At 37.7% G+C, this 20,700-nt stretch overlaps 2 protein-coding genes and 1 long non-coding RNA gene across 23 annotated transcripts; 2 read left to right on the top strand and 1 right to left on the bottom strand.

Moving 5' to 3' along the window:
- Positions 1–47: 47 nt before the first annotated feature.
- On the top strand, positions 48–17,850 carry LOC148740460 (uncharacterized). Of its 21 annotated transcripts, none has more exons than XR_015996623.1 (5): positions 49–406; positions 13,170–13,275; positions 16,229–16,271; positions 16,821–16,881; positions 17,276–17,850. It is a non-coding gene; the product is annotated as an uncharacterized LOC148740460 (long non-coding RNA). The 21 variants fall into 21 exon arrangements; XR_015996624.1 differs by having other exon boundaries at positions 50–406; positions 17,459–17,850; XR_015996621.1 differs by having other exon boundaries at positions 63–406; positions 16,836–16,881.
- On the top strand, positions 6,321–8,364 carry LOC148740461 (uncharacterized). Its single transcript, XM_088748712.1, has 2 exons — positions 6,321–6,557; positions 6,637–8,364. Exons 1-2 carry the CDS (start codon positions 6,337–6,339, stop codon positions 8,228–8,230), a joined length of 1,815 nt encoding a protein of 604 aa, XP_088604838.1. The 5' UTR covers positions 6,321–6,336; the 3' UTR covers positions 8,231–8,364.
- On the bottom strand, positions 7,445–9,719 carry LOC111325900 (uncharacterized). The gene has a single exon (XM_022929808.2). The coding sequence runs from the start codon at positions 9,711–9,713 to the stop codon at positions 8,544–8,546; it is 1,170 nt and encodes a 389-aa protein (XP_022785543.2). The 5' UTR covers positions 9,714–9,719; the 3' UTR covers positions 7,445–8,543.
- Positions 17,851–20,700: the final 2,850 nt, after the last annotated feature.

The raw sequence follows: 20,700 nt of genomic DNA, 5'->3' as shown, positions 1-20,700 counted from the left end.
TATCCCCTAACGTTGCGTAATTAAACATGCTGAGGATTGTGAACGAATTTATTATTTTCATGTAGGAAAGTCGACAGTCCTCGCAGGAAAAATATGTTAAAAAATTTTTGAAGACGGTGGTGGAAGCAGAGAAATGTTAACGAATGATCTGTATAGGAAGAAACACCCTGGCCAAAATTCCGTCAGCATAAGGTTTTAATTCTGTAAATTGTTTTTTTCGTCCTGAGACCAATTTTTTTTACTGCCTCGAGGTATTGGTATCGAACATTGAACTGTGAGTTGTTTTGGTGTTTTATGAAGGTGTTTTGGGGTTTTTTTAACCGTCTAGGTTTTTTCAATGTTCAAGGTCTGTCAAGGTCTGGCCCACACGACGGGTTAACTCAGCTGTTGGTTCTGATCTTGAAAGGTATTGTCTAATTTTCGGATTAGTGTAACTTAAATGTCGTTCTTGTGAGAAGAAATCTGGGAAATTAAATTTTACCCGTTTAGTTGGTTAGCTCAATTGGTAGAGCGCCGGACTGTTGTGCGGGAGGTTGTGAGTTCAAGTCCGGCCGGACCAACACTCAGGGTCTTTAAATAACTGAGAAGAAAGTGCTGCCTTTGTAATAATATCTGCAAATGGTTAGACTTTCTAGTCTTCTCGGATAGGGACGATAAATGGAGGTCCCGTCTCACAAGCCCTTGTATGTGATAAAAAATTTGTAGGATGTTAAAGAACCCACACACTACTGTTCGAAAAGAGTAGGGCACGTAGTGCCCGGTGTTGTGGTCTATCTTTGTGTAGTGTCTATCAAATTGATCAAATTGATGGGGGGGTACTGCGCCTTTGAATATTGTATAGAAAGGGCGCAATATAAATAAGGAATTTATTCATTCATTCATTCTTTCTCTTAAGTTTCTTGTTTGGGTTTCAGTCGAGCTCTTTTAGGTGAATCATGAAAGTTCTGTCGGTTAGTTTCTACTCGCGACTGCATGATATTGAACAGGAAACGAGACAGACAAAACAGACAATTTTACTCCTACTAAAAGAATTCTCAGAAATCATCTTGGCTAACATCCTTTTTATAAGTGCTGGACATCAATTGAATTAAACCTTTTTGTTTATAATACAACGCTGAAGAAATGGCAAGTTAAGAGCAATTAGTGACCTTTTCCTCACCGCTGTTATGTCTGGAAACAGTTTGGGATAACTTTCACACAGGCTTATTTGTTAATTGCCCAAAACCTTTGAACGAAGAGGCAAATAATTATAACGCCCCATGTGAATATAATTGTTTAAACCATGCATTCATACGAAAGAAGACCGGGTTTTATGCTACTAACAAGAAGGAAGGGAAGATTTTGTATAAGTAACGTTGGCAGTTCTATGGGAAGGAACGTAATATCACGGACAAAAGTGGCCATTATAGCGAAACAGCAACTCTCTAAAGAGTTTTCAGTTTCTATTTATTGATAATCATCTCTCCTGCTAAGCTTCTAATACTTATAACAGCGAGTAACTGGCTTGATCAGGATATAAATTTCTTTGGGATTCGGCAAATACACCCTCGCTATAACTTCTTTCTTTAGAAATTTTACGATATTTAAAAATCCCTTGAAATTGTTTCCAAAAGTGATTTACATGTAATTCATAGATAGCAAGGAATAAGAAATGCCAAGGGGCATTGGAGCTGTGCTAACAATGGACAAGTGTTAGGGCGATTCCCTACAGATTTTTATCTCTATCGTTCGTGACTACTCTACTGTCTGCTGCATACTTTCTTTTCCTATTTCACTTTTCCTATTGTGCTTCATGATAGCATCTGATTAGTTGAGAGAGAGGCGTGTGTTTTCTAGGCCAGTCACAGAGCGCCTTGAAGTTATTTAACTCGCGTCCAAATGATATTGGCGAGACACCCCTATGAAACTTGGCACCAACCCCCCTCTGACCTGACCCCCGTAACCTCGGGCGATAGAAATTTTGTGGTTTATCATCTCTGCTATTTGAATATTCACACGCAAGAATAAACTTTTTTCATGCCAGACTTTTCTCTGTTTCTCCATAAGTTGCTAAATCAGAAGTATTCCGTGGCAGATTTTTTGCCACATAAATATTTAATCATAAAGTTTTACTCCGGAAACCAAAAAAAAGAAACCGTTTTTGTCCCTCACCAAAGATATTTTCCGGTCTCTGTTTTCCGAATAAATGAAAACATATTAAAGAAGAGAAAAGGCTGATCGTATTTCAAGGTTCTCACTTAGGCGTAATAATATGGATGTTGCTTCTCCAGCCTTTGCCCCTACGTGCGAAATACGCCTGGAAATAAAAGTTGTGTACACGGAACTGACATGTACAGGAATAAAGTCCAAGGTAGCTTCTAGCGACTTGATTGGTAGAGAACGTCATAACACTTGAGAATTACGAGGGAAATTGGCTATCTATAGCATTTTGTTCGCGTAAATTGTTTTCACTGTGGTGGAATCCGTTTTCATGTTTGGGTGGTTTGCTGGCGGGTTATGTGCCAGAAATCATGATGGATATCGGGAAAATCCTCTCTGGACACCATTAATAAATCATAGAAAACTTCTTAAAGCAAATTAGCGGACCGCTAACATGGCAGTCGAAGCAGTTAGTAAATATAGCTGATCTTTTCATCCTTCGCCAAGTGAGCAACCAGTGAGGGGGAATAAATTATTTAATGTGAGTAACGAACACCCAAAGTTTCCCATAATTTCGTGGTGGTTCCGTCGACCAGATGAAAACAAGCGCTGCATTATCTCTTGATAAAAAATAAAAAAAGCTGTCTTTGATCGTCGGAAAAAGCTATTTTGTACTTGTACAAAGTGCAACAAGCCCAATGCCGCGGTTTTAATGGTCTGCGAGAATCAAATCTTTTTGTTTTAATCTTGTTTTAATCGGTGCAAGCAACACACCCTAACGAATCTGATTGGTGCGAACAACATACCTTAACCAATGTAATTTTTTGCGAGCTACATTTATTACAAATCTGATCGTTGCGAGCGTCGTGCTCTAACAAATCCATTGCTGCGAGCAACATACTCTGCGCAATCTGATTGGTGCGAGCAACACAATCCGAACGAATTTGAATACTGTGAGCTACCGTACTCTAACGAATCGCATTGGTGTGGAAATCTTATTTCCTCTATGCAATCATGTTAGTGGGGAGGAACATCCTATCTATGATCTAATTAGCGCGAGCAGCAAGCTCTTTGCAATATGATTGGTGCCAGCAACATACTTTTCGTAATCTGAATGGTGCGATCAACATACTTTTCGTAACTTGAACGGTGCCAGCGACATTCTTCAACAAATCTGAATGCTGTCTATAAACATACCCTCTGGAAGCAAAATAGGTGGGAGCTACGTACCCAGCGTAATCCGATTGGTGCAAATAACACCGCTTTCGAAGACTAAGATCTTGAACGATGACGTTATTCAGTAAATGACGCAGGCATACTTAAGGGTAAAAAAAAATAGAACTGTTATTTCTTAATTCATTTCAAAAATAACTGAAAAATAGAAAGGTTTGTGGAAAATATCAAATATCGGGTGGTTTAATTTGAAGGCGTTTAACTGAAAATCGTTTTTCAGTAATCGTTGGCATATAGCTCTCTTTAAAATGTTTCCCTGTATCGATTAAAGGACTTAACTAAAGAAAGTGGAAATAGAGATCATTTTTGTCGCGCACGTGCATCTGCACAAAAGTAAGGGAAGTTAAGAGTTCATAATTGCTGTGCACGTGCACCTTCGAAAAGCACGTGAAATTAGAGTTCATTTCATAGACGCTGTTGTTGTGAACATTCAAGCTTAAACTTATTAATTGCTCTTCACATACATTGAACTCTGACGCTCTGCGTGCCGAAAACGAGTGTAACACGAGATAATGTACACTTTGTATCCTGTGATTTTTTTATAATTTTATTCCTCATGCGAGCGAAGGTAAAACAGTATCAGAGTTAAATCCTTTTGACCTCAAACGGGGCTTTTACGCCCAGAAGATGTATTCGTGCTCTTCGGTGGTCAATACTGTTAGTCAGATACTTTGGATATATCAACAAAGTTGAAATGGTAAATTGGCCACCGTAACGATTACAAAAGCTGACGTTTCGAGCGTTAGCCCTTCTTCGGAGCTGTAAACAGTCGCGTAGCGTGGTCATTTTCTTAAGTACGCACAAGTACAAATGTTCTAGAAACCTAAGTAAACTGAGTGAAAAAATGTTGCATTCTTATTTCTTGTTTGAAATAGTTGTGTGAATACAAGCAAAGAACAAAGCGTCTTGCCCTTATTTTGAGCAAACTTGGCGCAAACGCAACATTGTTTTCAGATTATTCTGGTCACTTCAAGTACTAACGTGCTTATATGCGTAGAGGACGCTACGCGCCTGGACTAAACATCTAGTGTATATTCCCATTTCAATCTCATTTTTCAGTGCACAAAAGGTAAAAGCAAATTGGACTCGGATAGAGTTTACTACCACTACTACTGTAACACTCCGTGAGTTTCAGTAATGCAGGAGGGAGGGGAAGGTACTTGGGTCAGTTTTTGCCAGGTTTATGCCGCTGGCCTCTCAAAACCCTTACCCCATCATAGTCCATTCTGTTACCATAGACCCCGTCTAAGTCACTTTTGTTCAAACGCAATTTTCCCTACTGCAGCTTGATAATTTTCTGTTTGTACATCTACCCAAATCCCGTAAGTGTTTGAAGCCATTATGGTAATTCTAGTGAAAAATGCAGCCCCATGTTTGTCAATCCAGTTGTGAAAATGCGACCCCACCTGACAGCGGTACATCCCCGACAGCCTATTCCTAGCAAGTACCCCCTGGCATCTAATATAAGATAAGTTTACATTCTGCACGTGCATCTGGCTCGGAACATTACATCACCATTCACTTGTGTTTCTCTCGTGGTTTCTTCCAAGGTCAGCACAAAACCCTTATCTGTTGAGTATCAAATTTAAGGCCCGGTGGTGCAATCGTAACAAGTAATTTCCCATCACTTATTCTACAGAAAAGGAGTGGGTGAGACTGAAATGAATATGAAGGATTTGCTAGCCCGAGACCAATTTCACTTTCAAACCAATCTACCTTGGTTTGGATCACGTGACAGGACATACTCATTTTCTCCTTTTAGCAAATTTAACTCCGTCCACATTCCTCTCACGGTTTCTTTAATCCGGGAAGTATATTCCCATAAGGGTCTGTACCATGCGGGCTCTGCCTAAGCTAACCACCAGTCCGTCAGTAAGTCGGTAAGTCAGCCATCCAGTCACTGAGTGAGTGAGTCAGTCAGTCTATTAGTCAGTCACTCATTTATTCAGATAGTCAGTCAGTCAGTCAGTCAGTCAGTCAGTTACTCAGCCATCCAGTCGATCAGTCAGTCACTCGGTCAGCCAGTCAGTTAGGCATTCAGTTAGTCAGCTATTCAGTCCATCAGTCAACAGATAGCTAGCAAGGCAGTCTGCCTGTCAATCACTCAGCCGCAGCCATTCACTCAATCAGTGAGTCAGTCAGTCAGCAAGCCAGTCAGTCAACCAATTATAATATTTAAGTAGATAGAAACACTGAAACACTCTATCAACAATAGAGTGTTTCTGTCGAGGAACTATCGGCTGATAGTTGCCCCGCGGAAATTTGATGTTCTTAAAAGAAATATGCTAGTTTTAAGAACATCAAATTTCCAAGGGGCAACTATCAGACCGATAGTTCCGAGACATAAACACTCTATTGTTTTCATTGTTCACCATTAAATTTTCTTCCGCGCTTACAGCTTGTCACAAATGTCAATAATTCGCAACCATACATTGGCTAAATAATACGTTATACCTGTCAGAATTGAAAGTCACTGTTTTTCCGATCTGCCTAACTTCGCGGCCGTCAAACTATTGAAAACTTTTCACGGATGAGTACCATCAATCCAGGTATTTTCCGCGGACGGGCACTACCCATCTGGGTATTTTCCGCGGGCGGGCACTATCCATCCGGGTACTTTCCGCGGGCGGGCACAATGGGCTGATAGTGTCTCTCCACGGATCAACACTATCGCGTCACGTGATCGATATAAACCAATGAGAACCGGAGAAAATTTAGTGGTGAACTATAATTCGTGATAGATAATGAGTAAAGTGAGCAGCAGGTGACCTGACCCATTTGTATTTGGCAGAAATAGATTGTGCTCGGAAACTTTTCAGTAACTTTTTGTACTGCAAACAATGGTCAGCAACCTAGAGCAACTTTGCCTTCCTTGGCAACTTTTGAGTCGACAAATAGCTGTTATTACGTCTGAGCCAGCGATTCAGCAGTCATCACACGGGAACGAGGCTATTGGGTCAAGAAATGTTTCAAGAACTAAATCATAGGAAAGATATGGAAACCCACGAGGAATCACAGCCGAAATATGCTTTTTTTTCGGCTGAAGAGAAACTACAGTTGTTGAATGGTAATTGTCCCCGAAACATTACTAAACAGGTCTTAAGATCATGGTTGTCCTATCGAGTAGGAACCTCAAAAAACGGGAGTGCTTCTGCGGATGGAAACAAACGAGAACTGGTTCAAAGGTACACAAAAATAATTAAAATATCATTGATATTTTGAGGATAGTTTTAGACGGTAATTAAAACCATCTTTGTTTTTCAGGGTCGTAAGCTATATTAAGAATGGCTGGGACGCGAATTTTACTGAAAAATGGATGCATCTGTCAGGAGAATCGAACGAGAACTTAAAGGAAAATTCGGCAAATGCTAACGAGGAGCCAACAGGGAAAGATATACAAAATTTCCTGCCTTCAACAACGTGGACCGAATTGAAAAAATGCAACAAACTGCCAGAGTTTTCTATTGCAAATATGATGAGCTACTTTATTACTAGGCGTGCAAGAGACGATGAAAGTAATAAAGACTATAAAAGCTTAAACTGCAAAGCTTTTGGTCTTTTCAGACATGGTCACGTCCAGAATATTAAGGTTGCGAATGAGGATGGCAAGTATTTTATCCAATGCGAATGCTTACCTGAGATGAAAAAAACTCTAAAATATAAGATCCAAATGACAGTAGACAGTTCTGGTGATATAATATATGGAAACTGTAATCCTTGTCCAGCTGGTAAGCCACCACTTGCATCATGTAAACATTTGGCAGCTCTATGCTTTGCTCTTGAAGAGTACATTAGACTTGGTCGTAGTCAAGAATTTCTTACCTGTACAGAAAGATTGCAGACTTGGAATCAACCACGAAAGCGAAAGCTGGAGGCACTCTCAGTATACGACATTGATTTCAGTAGAAAAGTTTTTGGCACAGAGAATTTAAAACACAATAAAGCACTGCACGATCCAAGACTTTGCATCTATAGAGAACCAAGTACAGAGAAGGCAAATCAGACCTTGCTTCAAGAAATCTCGAGAGAAAGTCTAAATTGTGGATTTTACTCTATTTTATCAAAAGAGCCACTATGTCCAAGTAGTTTAATTGTCTCACCCATAAAGGAACAACCAATGTCATTGGAAGAAATACATGCAAAAGCTAAAAGAATTAAGTCAAATCTTTTTGTAGGAGAAAAAGAAAGAGAATTGATAAGCAGAGCAACAAAAAATCAAAGTGATTGTCAAAAGTGGTTTGAACACAGGAAAACAAGAATTACTGCATCGAAATGCAAGAGAGTACTTCAGAGACCAGACACAAGCCCCACTAAGGCTGTAAAAGAAATTCTACATCTCAATGACAATTTTCAGAGTAATTACATGAAACAAGGTCTTACTGATGAAGCTAATATTATCAAGTCATATGAAAACCTCTTCAAGTGCAACGTCTCTAAACTAGGGTTTGTCATTTCATCTACACATCCATTTTTGGGTGCAAGTCCTGATGGTGAAGTTGATAACAAATGTTTGGTGGAAGTCAAGAGAGTTTTTCCTGGAACAAAAAAACTGGCAGAAGCAGTTTGCAGCAGGGGAATTTGCAAGAGGACTGTTCATGGCCTGCTTATTAACACAAATCACCCATACCATTTTCAAGTTCAACAACAACTATTTTGTGTTGGTTTACAGTGGGCTGATCTGGTGATATCAGATCTAAAGGAAATGATCATAATAAGCATCAAAAATAATTTACAATTTAGAAGAGAAGTTATCCCAAAGCTTGAAAGTTTTTATGATAACTATATTGCTGTAGAACTTGCTTATCCACGGTTAACTTTAGGTCTTCCCAGGCTTGGAAAAGTATCAAGATTAATGTAACAGTGTACTTCAGTCTTTGTTAGAACTCGACATGACAGTGGAATCACTATCTATAAATTATTTAACTTTTGCATGATCTCAAAATTATGATTACTGATGTTGTGTTTTTTGAAATATATCGTTTTAAATATGGATATTATTGTCTCATTGACAGAGAAGTGAATTTCTATTGTAATAATTACTTTTACTGGTTGGAAACTGACTCCACTATACTCTTTGAACCAGCAAAACTTGCAACTTTAATTTTGCATGACATTAACTGATTTTCAATACTAACATGTATGAATGGCTCAAGAAAGATTCTGAAAAAAATTCATTTCACCAGAGGTGGCAAAAAGTTTGTGAACATAGCACAATTAAAGAAAATCATGTCAACCAGCCCATTCTTGCAGACAGTAATGGGAATAAAATCTAAAATGTGATAGTTTTTGATGCGCTCGATAGCTCTCTCTACATGGATTCGCAATGATGCAATTCTTCTTGTGTTGAGCATTTCTTGTTCAGTAAATTGTCCTGCCTCATTCATATAAGGTGGAACATTTACTTTAACCCCTTTACTTGCTAGTAATTCTTGGATATTGAATCCTCTGTCAGCCATCACTTCATCTCCATATTGAAGTTTATCCATGAGTTTAGATTTCACAGTTATCTCTTTGTCAGAGATAGACCCACCATAAAGATTAGACACAAAACAAACACTACCACTTGGTGTAATTCCAACTAGGGCCTTCAGAGTATTGCCGTTTTTATAGGTAGAGAAAGTGAGCTGCTGTGCTTCAGGATTAGTTGGTGTTTCAATGTACAATTCAGTTGCATCAATTATCACTGTTGTACCATTGTATTTATTCCTGAAGCATTCAGGTTTATGTGCTTCAATTACCTCCCTTGTTGGGAAAATGTCTAGCTCTGAGAATCTAAAATATATGAACTTTGTCCATGTAATGATGATTCGGCTCACAAGACTTTGGCAAATACCAAATCTGACTGCTACATCCTCCTCTAAAAGACCAACTTTGTAACGACACAGCAAGAGAAATAATTCATTTTCCACAGAGAGAGCTCTTCTTGGACCTTGCTTCTCTCTCTTGGGTGGATTCTGCACTAGTTCAGTGTTAGTGTAATTTAACTGTTTTGCTGCTTCTCTTCCAAGGAAATTAAGAACTGTAGTAAAAACAGCATAACTGTTGAAGCCAGTGTAGAATCTCATTAAATTATCGTTTTCTTTGATGTTGTCGATATTAAACAAACTTCGATTAAGCTTCTCTTCTAGTGTCTTTCTTGTCTCTCTCTCCTGTTTAAGTTCGTGTTCCAATTGTTTTACTTTCCCTTCCAATTCGTTGATAATTAATTGTAGAGACTGATCCTGACTATTGCCTGCTTCTTTTATGGACTGTCCCACTTCATTTGATTCTGTTAATGGAACGGCGTTAGCAATACTTTCGTCACTATTTAAGCCTGCAGTTTCTTGACGTTGAGTGGCCATATTCGAACGCTGAAAAGAGTAGGCACAGCATCTACCTTCAGCCTTCCCCTTACGCCTCCAGGAGACTTTTGAAAACATTCTGGGGCAAAATGATCGCTACACAAAAATGAACTTTTCGTTTTTGGAGTGTTGGTTCTTCGTATGTTGATCAGCCATTTTTTTAGTCTTTTCGAGTCATTTAGGGGCAGCGAATGCCAAGAAAGGCCTTTACATTCAACCTTGTTACTCCTGTTCACACAGCCAACTGCTATACAATGCCTTACCATCTCCTTTCTTCAAAAGATTCGGAGAACTCAGCACTGTTTTTGTGAAATATAAATGATGACACAGAAACTCTAGAAAATCTAAGGTCTTGACCCAATAGCCTCGTTCCCGTGTAACGACCGCTGAATCGCTGGCTCAGACGTACTAACAGCTATTGTTAAACACTGACGAAACCATCAAAAATGTCTTTATTGAAAAATTTTTCATTAAAACTGGTGAAAACCGTCCAAGGATGTCGCACGTTCTTACAAATAATTTATAAAACAACATGTGCACCAACGAACTGGACAGCAACTATCTATCTATAAAGGTGCTTAAAGCCAGCGGTTATTACAACCTCTTTGCATTGTTGTATCTTATCATGATATGATAAGATAAGATAAAGGCTGTAAACTTGATCACTGTCTGAAGTGTATAGTCAGTATAGCAAACATTGTGATACCAGTTACTCATGAGAAACGTCGTTAGAAAATACTTTCTATCATTAGTTACGTTGAGCTTAAAGATTATATTGATCACAAGAAATAATGTTAAATTACATATAAAACGTCATGTTTTGAGTAGTAATCTGGAACAAAATGACTCTTAAAAGTAAGCAACTTTTCTAAATTTGGGTGGCAACTCAGTTTAAATTTTTTAACAACTTTAGGAAAACTTTTGGGTGTATTGTCAAGCAACTTTTGCAGGATTTACTGGCACAATCTATTCATGACTAATTTGTGTCATCAAATATAAAAGTAATAAAAAATATGAGCCCGTATGTTGACAAGTTTTGGGCGACAGGCAGATTTCTACAAAACATTAGATTATTCGCTGTTGATTTCCATTGATGATAGTTGTTTCTCGAGCCCATAATCCACGTGGGTGAAAAGCAAGAATAGCCTGATTCTTGAAAGATATTTCAATGGTTTCTTATTCTATGTGTTTTTCCCAGCTTACCTTTGGGAAGCAAACTCGATTCAGATAAATGACATAAAGAAAAGAAAAAAAATAGGACTCGTTTTTGTAGAAATGAGTCACTAAGACCATTATAATCATTTTTACCTCTTGAAAACATTGGAAAATAAAAGAAATTTCCTGGATCTGTCTTTCTTTTCCTAATGGAATAATAAACAGCTTCTCACCCTCCCTCCCTCAGTAATCAGTTATCTCCCCTAGCCAGACAACAATAACAACAGATCGTGGCAGACAGCCTAGTAGCCTTTCTAAATGTTTTCGGACGTTTGAGAGCACGCCCACCGAAAAGGTCTTGCATCAGTCAGTACTACTCTTCCAAAGATTGTTAATGACACTACTGTACCTGGCATTAAAGGCGGAGTGCGCATTAAAGCCCACATGAATTTTTATCGTTACCTTTAAAAAGTATCCAAGATTATAAAGAGTAACCGAGCTTTTTAAATAGTGCCCTTCCGCCTCCCGAAACTTCCAGTCACGTTTTCTTGCCATCACACCCCACATCGCTTTGTTGAGATGAATTGTAAAAGTTCAGATAAGTTTTTATCACTTTTTAAGATCGATCAATTTACATTCATCAAACATTACTTTTATACCTTGTGACACATCAATTAACTTCTTCACCAGTCCGCTGACGCAGTGAAGAGACAACTACTTGTAGCGTTGCAGTTGTGTCTTCCGTTGCAGTTATGTCCTCACAACTAATAACCAATAGAATGTGGTTTTATTTCTTCCAATCAAAAGGCGTTGTGAACGTGTCTCTTGCTTGTCATTTCCCAACTAGGGGAGGGATGCAACGCAAAAATCTTAATTGTAAGAAGATCGTTAAGGGCCTGATTACATGAGCCGGGCTGGCCCGGTTAACCGGGCTGATTTCTTTTGTTTTGGTGTTCGCCAAAGCGTGAAAACAAAAGAAATCAGCCCGGCTAACCGGGCCAGCCCGGCTCATGTAATCAGGCCCTAAGATTTCCGCGCTCGAAGGTTAAGAATTTCACGGGATATCCTTGTTTCATGAGCTATCCTTGGTGTCGTTTGGGCACTTCGGATTGGTGAAAGATTAAGATTCCGGTTGCGTTTTTAAGTGCGAATTATTGGCGAAATTTTCTTCGATACGTTGGAAAGCTTAGGAAGGCGAGAATTTGACATTGCCTCGTGGCTTCGATTCCCTTATTAGTTTGGAGTGCGTTGGTGATCGAAGTTGTGCTTTTCTATCGGACCTAGTACGGTAAGGTAAGGTTTCGGTTGCACTTCATGCTAGTATTTTTGTTAAATTTAAATATTACAACCATTCTTCAAAGATCGAGTTCAAGTTTCGGTTAATACTGTCAGATGTATACCGATAAAGCGTTCGAGTAACTACTAACCTGGATTCACTGAATCCTTCTGTGTCGAGGGATGATTTTTTTTTTTTATTATTTTGTTTGGGACATGCAAAACTAGATGATACAAAATTAAAAAACGAGACAGATCTCCGTGTTTCAATGACCGAAAATTTGTGATTTTCTTCCAGCCTCATTATAATTTTTATTATGTTACATGTAGCAATCTCAGTGTCTACATTGATGGTTATTACGGAGACAATTGAAGACATGTATTCATTGTAATTGTATGGGACTACGCAAAAATTCAACCTCTGGTATGGTTGATGTCAAACATCATATATCTTGGAAAGTTAACTCACAAACTGTTGACACGTATGATGAAGATCTGGTATCTTTTATAAAGGATAGGGTGCTCTCTCCCATGCTCTCCAGCAAGAAACAGTTGGGTTACAATGCATTAAATCATTCTCTTTGCTCGCCCAGAAGAGGACAGATTTGCAGCAAAATTACTCTTCACTTAATAATATGTACTTTTTGATTGAAATCAGTGGCTGACGTAAGCCACTTTCTTTCTTTTGATCTATTTAAAATAAAGCCCTTTGAACTAAATCATAAGGAATATGATAATAATATGCATGTTATATGTTATCACACTTAACATTACTTTTTCAACTATGTGTTTTTAATATTGAAATGAAATAAATACTAATTCATGCACAATTGAATACTTAATTCAGTAGAGACTATTGCCTATTATTAGCAATTATTGCTCCTACATGTGTTAGCAAGAACTTGGTCTTGTTGGCTTTCATTGTGAGCCTTTGATGATCCATATTATTAGGGGAGACACTCGCTGCAACTATCTTTGCAAAGAAAATACTAATCTTTTCACCCTTACTTAATTTCATACATACAGGCGTGGATGACAACCAGCAGCGAAGCAAAGTAAACAAAAGTGCCAATGAGGTGCTAAGCTCCATTGTAAACATTTTCTTGGAAAATTATGCACTAGTTATAAAAAGGTAAATGTTGTGATTAATTTTTGTCCTTGGTATAAGCATAATTTTCCTTTGGTTTTGTTAATGATATGAATGAAAATGCATTTTGTGTAAAGAAAGATAAAATGTAGCTCCTAGAGTGTATGTTATGATGAGATGATGTGTCACCATCAATTTGGCCTCAGCTATTAAAAGTAAAATAATTAAACTAAGGATGAAACTGAACCACAGCATACCTATACTAAACCCTCATTTTAATTGTATCAATATTATTATTTTTCTGGTGTTCACCCAATAGATTCAATCCACTGACAGACAAATATGGCACCTGTACATTTTACCATTACTCTTAGGCTAAGTGATGAAATTTTGTGGGCCGAGGCCAGGAACGTGTTCGATAATTGAGTCAGTTTGCTAGACATAACGTCTCGTAGTCACGTTCGACGCACTAAAAACTACTATAAAACGAATACAAGAATTGTAAAAACGTGTAAAATGGTATATAAAAAGTCACTTGTAAAAATGTAGCGGAATTCTTAGGCTAAGGCACATGTAGAAAGCAATATTTCTCAAAACAACAACGTAGGCAAGGTTTAAATTTTTCAGACCTTTACTGCTTGTTTTTTATGAGTGGTTCCAGGATTTTGTTGCACAAAGAGGTCTGGTTGAGTGTAGCAGTCACCATATTTTTCAGTATGATGGTTTCACAGTAACTGTTGTATGAAGTAATGTACCCTTCTCCAATATTAATTTTGCAAACTTGTCACTGACAAAGAGCTAGTTCGTGATTAGACACTGTTCATTTCATTGATTGCCATGCTCTACATTTATCGTTGAAGTATCACCATATTTATCTGTGTATAAGTCGACTCTTTATGACGGAAATATTAGCCCAAAAAATCACTCTCGTCTTTTACACAGATCATAGAATGATAAAGACCTGACCCAAGCAATCCAAGAAATTAGCATAACAATTACCTGAAGTTCATTAGGAAAACCAGGTTCACAAAACAAGTTCTAATTGTGTTCAAGTTTTGTCAGTTTTCATTGCATTCTTCATCGATGAAAAAGTTTGAAATAATAAATTTTATGTGGCTTAAACAGAAACCTAGTGAGGCTGATTTCTATTGTATCTTCTGATTTGTAGAGCAGACAATTTCCCGTACAGCTTCGGTGCTGAAATCTCATTTTCAGCGAATGATTACAGTAACTTAGTGACCTGGCAAATGCCGTTTTCTTGTGTGGTCTTGTTTGTTACGTGCGTGGACCATCTATGTTAAATATTGTGTAGTTTCCAAGATGGCCGTGTTTTCATCAAGCAATCCTTCGAGGCTGTTCGGTGTTCCTTTAGTCTACTAAATCTTCTTTCAAAAGGTTAGTTAAAAGCATGAAGATTTCATTTTCAAAACGATTTACAAAAGATGGTGAATTACTTCTCCAGTAAATCAAAGTGGTTGCATGTGCTTAAATCATGAATCATGGGGATGTAAACAAGTGCTACTAAACTTCACAGCACATGGTTACATTTTTCTCTGCAGTTTTTTTAATTCACTGTGTTTTCAATACATTCTCAGAAATAAGAGATCAACCATATGGGAAATTTCTGTCGGTCTGAATTTTTCTTTACTAGAAATAATGAAAAATCTGATTTTCAACCTTGAAAATGGGGGTCAACTTATACATGGATAAATATGGTAATTAACTCCTTTGCTATCAGTAATTGGATTAAAGATTCTGTGTTAGAAATCACAGCACTGTATCCCAAAATCTAATGTTGTCCTCTGCACAATTTCATTTTTTGAGCAAGGCAAAGCTAAAAATCAATCAAGGGCCACACAGACATCACAGAGACAACATTGCTATGTATAATGTTTATGTACTCAGATAGGTAAAAGCTACTCTATTCATTAATTCAATGTCAATACTCTCCCTCATAGTAAAGTAAGTAAAGTCTGTTTACGAGCCTAATGGCCCATTAGGCTGGAGCTTAACTCCGGTTTCTGTAGCATGAAGCTACTAGGAGTATTTCTACCTCCCCCTGGATGGGATGCTAGTCCATCGCAGGGTTACTCCCAGCATTAAATTGCCGGTACCCATTTATACACCTGGGTGAAGAGAGGCACTGTGAGAGTAAAGTGTCTTGCCTAAGAACACAACACAATGTCCCGGCTGGGGCTCGAACCCAGACCACTCGATCCAGAGTCGAGCGCACTAACCATGAGGCCACCGTCTCCACATACTCTCTCTCATAGTAGCTATAATTTTTAGCCAACTTGGGAAATAGTAACCAAAAATGGACCCTTTTGGACATCCAAACTTTTAAATTTCAAGGGGAAGGCTCCCCAGACTTTGCCATCCAAGTGGGAATAAATGGCTGCCACACTGTCATTTTGGTCCCTCCTAGCTGCTCAAATGTTGTCCCTCCTTTCCACAATCTTACCAAAGCCTCCATATGTGTAGTAATAAAAACATTGAAGTGAAGAGTGCTATCTCAAGAAGAGATGATGATCATGCACACTTTTAATAGAGTCATCCTAGCAGATGTTTGGCAAGGTATTGCATTCTTTGCTCTAAATCTAGTTTACATAGACCTGGGAAAAAAGAATGGGGTGTAGCAGTCATTCAGGTCGGTTAATTGCTCCAAGCTCCAGTTTTATACCACTGCTCATTAGGTTATCTTTCTTGCCAATACTCTTTCTGGTTATTTGGGTTTTCTTGGAAACTCAGGCTCTTGCCATTGAGAAGAAGCATGATATGTGTTTACAAAATTAAAAGCAAAGAAAAGTGAAAAAAAATTGGAGATTAACAGGATGGTATCAAAGACTGGTATATTTTTTTTTTTGCAGGGGGGTAGTTATTTATTTTTTAATCAGAGTTTTAGCCTAAGTATGTCTAAGTTTCTACACTTTTTTAGTCTTGTGATTTCTTACTTTAAGAAGTAACTAAAGGTAAAATTTTTTGAGTTTTTTTTTTACAGCCAATTGAGTCTGTAAATGGAAAGTAAACACAAAATAATGATGGTAAGGAACAAATTGCTTGCACTATAAATTATTGAAAGTAGTCTGCACTCTCCATATTTGTTATTTTTAATTGACATGCTTTGCACAGGTGTTGTGTAATAAGTGTGAATAAGACAGTGCAGCAAATTAGCTCGTGCTGCAGCATCCCATATCCAATAAATTCAATAGAAGACCCTTCGGTCATTTCATGCCATATTGGATCTTGATACGTCCTTGAAAGAAAAGTTGCTTGAGACATATTTTTATCGTAAACATTTATGAAGCTTTCTTCTGATATATAGTTTGCTAAGATTTTAGTGAAACTACTGTAGTGTGCAAACAATTTTCTTCCCGAAGGACACCTGCAAAAGTGGGAAGTAACCTTGAGCTTGTCACATGCAATTAAGTCGTATCATATAAATCTGCCCTAAAAACGAAAAATTTGCATTACTTTTATAATATTGAAGTGAATGCTTTGATACACAGTGGCTTTAGCCTCTGCGTATCCTCTTATGTTTTTCTCTGAATACCTGGGAGCCGAGCAAACTGGTAACCACCCATATTCTCTCGTTCTCTTTAAAATAGAATTGTTGATCAATTTTTACCATGGCTCAAGATGGAGGACCACGTGGTGAGATAAACTAATTTCTTCTCTGCCATCCTGAGAGGGTTTCTCATACTTTCAGATTAGAACAGAGTTTTGGCTAACCTAACAACTCAACTGGAAATCGTCCCTTTTAAATTGTATGTTCTAAGGGAGTTCTTGAAGTTGCTTTGAGGTTTATCGCCTATTATGACATAAAACCAGTGAACAAGGCTGTTATGAATTACACACAACTTCAGATGAGGGTGTCAGGCATAGTGAAGTACTGGTGCATTTCATCCCTGAGAAGCAATCAAACTACTGTTTTCTCACTTATAACATTACTTAAAAATTAATAATGAGCGACTTAGGTGTCAGGCATATCAAAGAATATTGGCACAGAAAGAGGTACTCTCCCTAATGGTTCATGTGCACATTCTAGGGTGAACGTTATTGTACCTCTAGTATGAACATTGGTGGTGATATTTTGGACAAAGGGCATCACTGGACGGCCATGTTTACGGATTTTGAAGGAAGTATTAGACCACAGAGGCTCAGGGCCAAACAGCTTTGTAAAATGTCGTATATTGATGTCACTCAGTGATACATATCTTATGTTTTGAAGAACATGTGATTAACAGGGACTGGCTGAAACAAGAAATAGTTATGGAAGAGAGGCTGGAAAGAGGAAGTGAAGAACAAAGAAAAAGGGAGGAGCAAACGAAAAGAGAGAAACAAAGAAAGGGAGAAGATAATTTTTCCGACACATACCTATACTTAAGTTATCTCTTTTAAAATTTCCACTCTATATATCTATGTCCACAGTAATTCCTCTTTTTTTCAAATATGTGAAATCATAATCTCTTTGAAAACTACTCTATCAGGGATATAAATTTAATGTATATTGTTTCTTTTTTTTATTTTTAAGCGAGCTTAATGATCTTGTTTATAATAGAACAGCCATATTAGTACGTCAATGTCATCTGAAGACATTAAATATTTGCAAGAGAAACTTAAGACTTGTCCTTTGCTTACATAGATTTTTCTTTTGTGAAGCCCTACTAAGTGACTCTTGATGTCATGTTAAGTTCTCCTTCGGTCGCACAAGTAAACAGGCAGCACGTTGGAATGGGACGACAGTAGTTCATCCTAAGTCACCAAGGGCTTCTTTTGCAATGAACCCTTCAATTATTCTATTACGATGTTTTATCTGGCGGTGAATAGTACCCGTGAGCCTCTACGAAGACGTTCACTTTGCTTGTCAAGCAAAGGTAAATCAATAGTTTGCTGTCAATATATGCACATGCATCTGTGTATACAGCGACTTCTGGGAAAATTTCTCATTGCCTGAAGACATTTTTAACGCTAAATTGACTTAAGTTCCAGGGGTGTGAATAATATGCAGACCCTTTTCAACAATCAGAACATCACAGTGGTGAAACATAACACCAAAACTTGCATACTGATAAATATTTTATGGGAAACTTGCATACTGATAAATATTTTATGGGGAAGGCTACATTCTCTTTTCCAGAAAAATAATCTCCTCAAACTAAGTGATATTTGTCGAATGATCCTAAGGCTTTGTGCAGGGGATCCTACAAAGTACCGACTAAAATTATTGACTTCACCCGGGGATAGCCTTCCGACAACTACCCCCCGACCCAAAATTTTCTTACGCGAATTAAGGGTGCACTTCCAGCGATCTAACTTACAACTGCAATATATCTGTTTATCCCTCTTTCCATGTTTTGAGTGCATTCGAAAATCAAAACAATTTCACAGCTCGTACTCTGCATGTGCAATACATCCAAACTTAACATATCCATTATTAACCCCTTTTTCCATTTTTCACTGAATGTGGAAATTCTCGAAAAAAGGCAATAAATTCTGACAATTTATCCAGCAATTAGAATATATCCTAACATGCCAAATCCAATCTTCACCCCAATTTTCCACTTTCCCGATCAACTCTAGAAACACGGGGTTAATTACAACAATTCATCCTACAAGTGGATAATATCATAACTTTTCCATATCCAATCTTTACCCCGATTTGTTCAACTAAGTGTAGAAAAACGGGAATCGTGACGATTCGATCGGTTAACATCATGACTTGCCGTGTCCAATCGTTACCCCGATTTTCCATTTGTTCAACGAGTCCCGAGAAAGCCGTGATAAGTTCTGACAATTCATCACGCAAGTGGAATATATTAACCTCAGTTGCCATATCAAATCTTTACCCTAATTTTCCATTTTTTTTTCGTTTATTAGAGACAAATAAGGTAAAATCTGACAATTACTTCCACATGTGGGACATGCCAAAAATGGGGTAAAATCGGACAATTCGTCCTGCAAATGAAACATATTCCAACTTGTTGTGTCTAATCTTTTACCCGATTTTTCATTATTTTCAGAGAATTCTGAAAAAACAACAATTCATGTCATAAAAAGAATATATTCCAACGCCCAGTGATTGAATTATAACTCGGTACATCCCTGATGTTCCGTTTTTTCTGATAAATTCCGAAAAAAACGGGGTTCATTATGAAAACTCACCCCATAAGTAGAATACATTCTAAGTTTACATATCCAATCTTGAACCCGCTCTTCTATTTTCATTTCAATGAACTCCAGAAAAAAGGGGACGGTAAGTTATGAGAATTTATACCGTAAGCGGAGTATATCCTAAGTTGTCATAGCCAATTAATCTTTACCCCAATTTTCGAATTCCTTCTTTTTTAATGAATCAATTCCGGAAAAACAGGACAAACTCTGACAATTCACACTACAAGGGGATAATACCCGAAGTTCCCAAATGCCATCTTTGCTTCGATGTTCCAATTTATTTTTTAGGTGAACTCTAGAGAACAGGGGTAAACTCTTAGAATAATACCGCAAGTGGAATATAACCTACGTTGTCATGTCAAATCTTTCCTGATTTTCCTTTTTTAATGAATTAATTCTAGAAAAACGGGGTAAACTCTGAGAATTCATGCTACAAGCGGATAATACCCGTAGTTCCCTTATGCCATCTTGCTCTGATTTTGGAATCTTTTTCAAGGAATTATAGAAAAACAGGGAAAATTCTAGTAACTCATCCTCCAAGTCGAATATATTCCATTGACTTGCCACATCTAATCTACTTTACCCCGATTTTCCATTTTGTTTCAATGAGTAGAAAAACGGGGCTCCCACTGACTCGCCATATACAATCTCTACCCGAATTTCCATTTCTTTTTTCAATAAATTCTGGAAAAACGGAGTAAATTCTGAGGGTTCACGCCACAAGTGGATAAGACTCTAAGTTCCAATATGCCATCTCTACCCCGATTTTCCATTTCTTTTTTCAGCGGTGAATTCTACGATTAGCGCTGATCGTTAGCCCCTTAAAATAAAGCAATACACAAATAGCTTAATTGTAATTAGGAGTTTTTTATAACGCCGGCCCGCTTTCAGTTATTATTAATTAATTAACTTCTATAAAAATTAAAAACTTAGACACAACGCGCTATGTAATGTACTGTTCCTCTTTAATTGTAATCATTCCCTAAAGAAGTCTTAACTGGGGTCGAAACGCGTCCGAAAAAAATGAGAAGCTTACAACTACAAAAAGCGTTTCTTTGTGCGGCTCGCTAGTCTTGGTTAAATGGAAGATAGAGAAAATTCCACATTTAAAAAATTTTTGTGTTCTTAGATAAATTCTGAGAATTCGTCATTCGAGTGGGATAGATCTTAGAGAGCCAAATCCAATCTTTAACCCGATTTTCCATTTTTTTTTTCAATGGACTCTAGAAAAACGGGATGAATTTTGAAAATTCGGCTCACAAGTGGCTAATACCTTTGGTTCTCATATCCCATCTTCAC

The sequence above is a fragment of the Stylophora pistillata genome, chromosome 2 (assembly GCF_964205215.1).
Source record: "Stylophora pistillata chromosome 2, jaStyPist1.2, whole genome shotgun sequence".
In the NCBI taxonomy this organism is placed as follows: domain Eukaryota; kingdom Metazoa; phylum Cnidaria; class Anthozoa; order Scleractinia; family Pocilloporidae; genus Stylophora; species Stylophora pistillata.
Note: the sequence above shows the minus strand (reverse complement) of the source record. Positions and strands in the feature narration are given on the sequence as shown.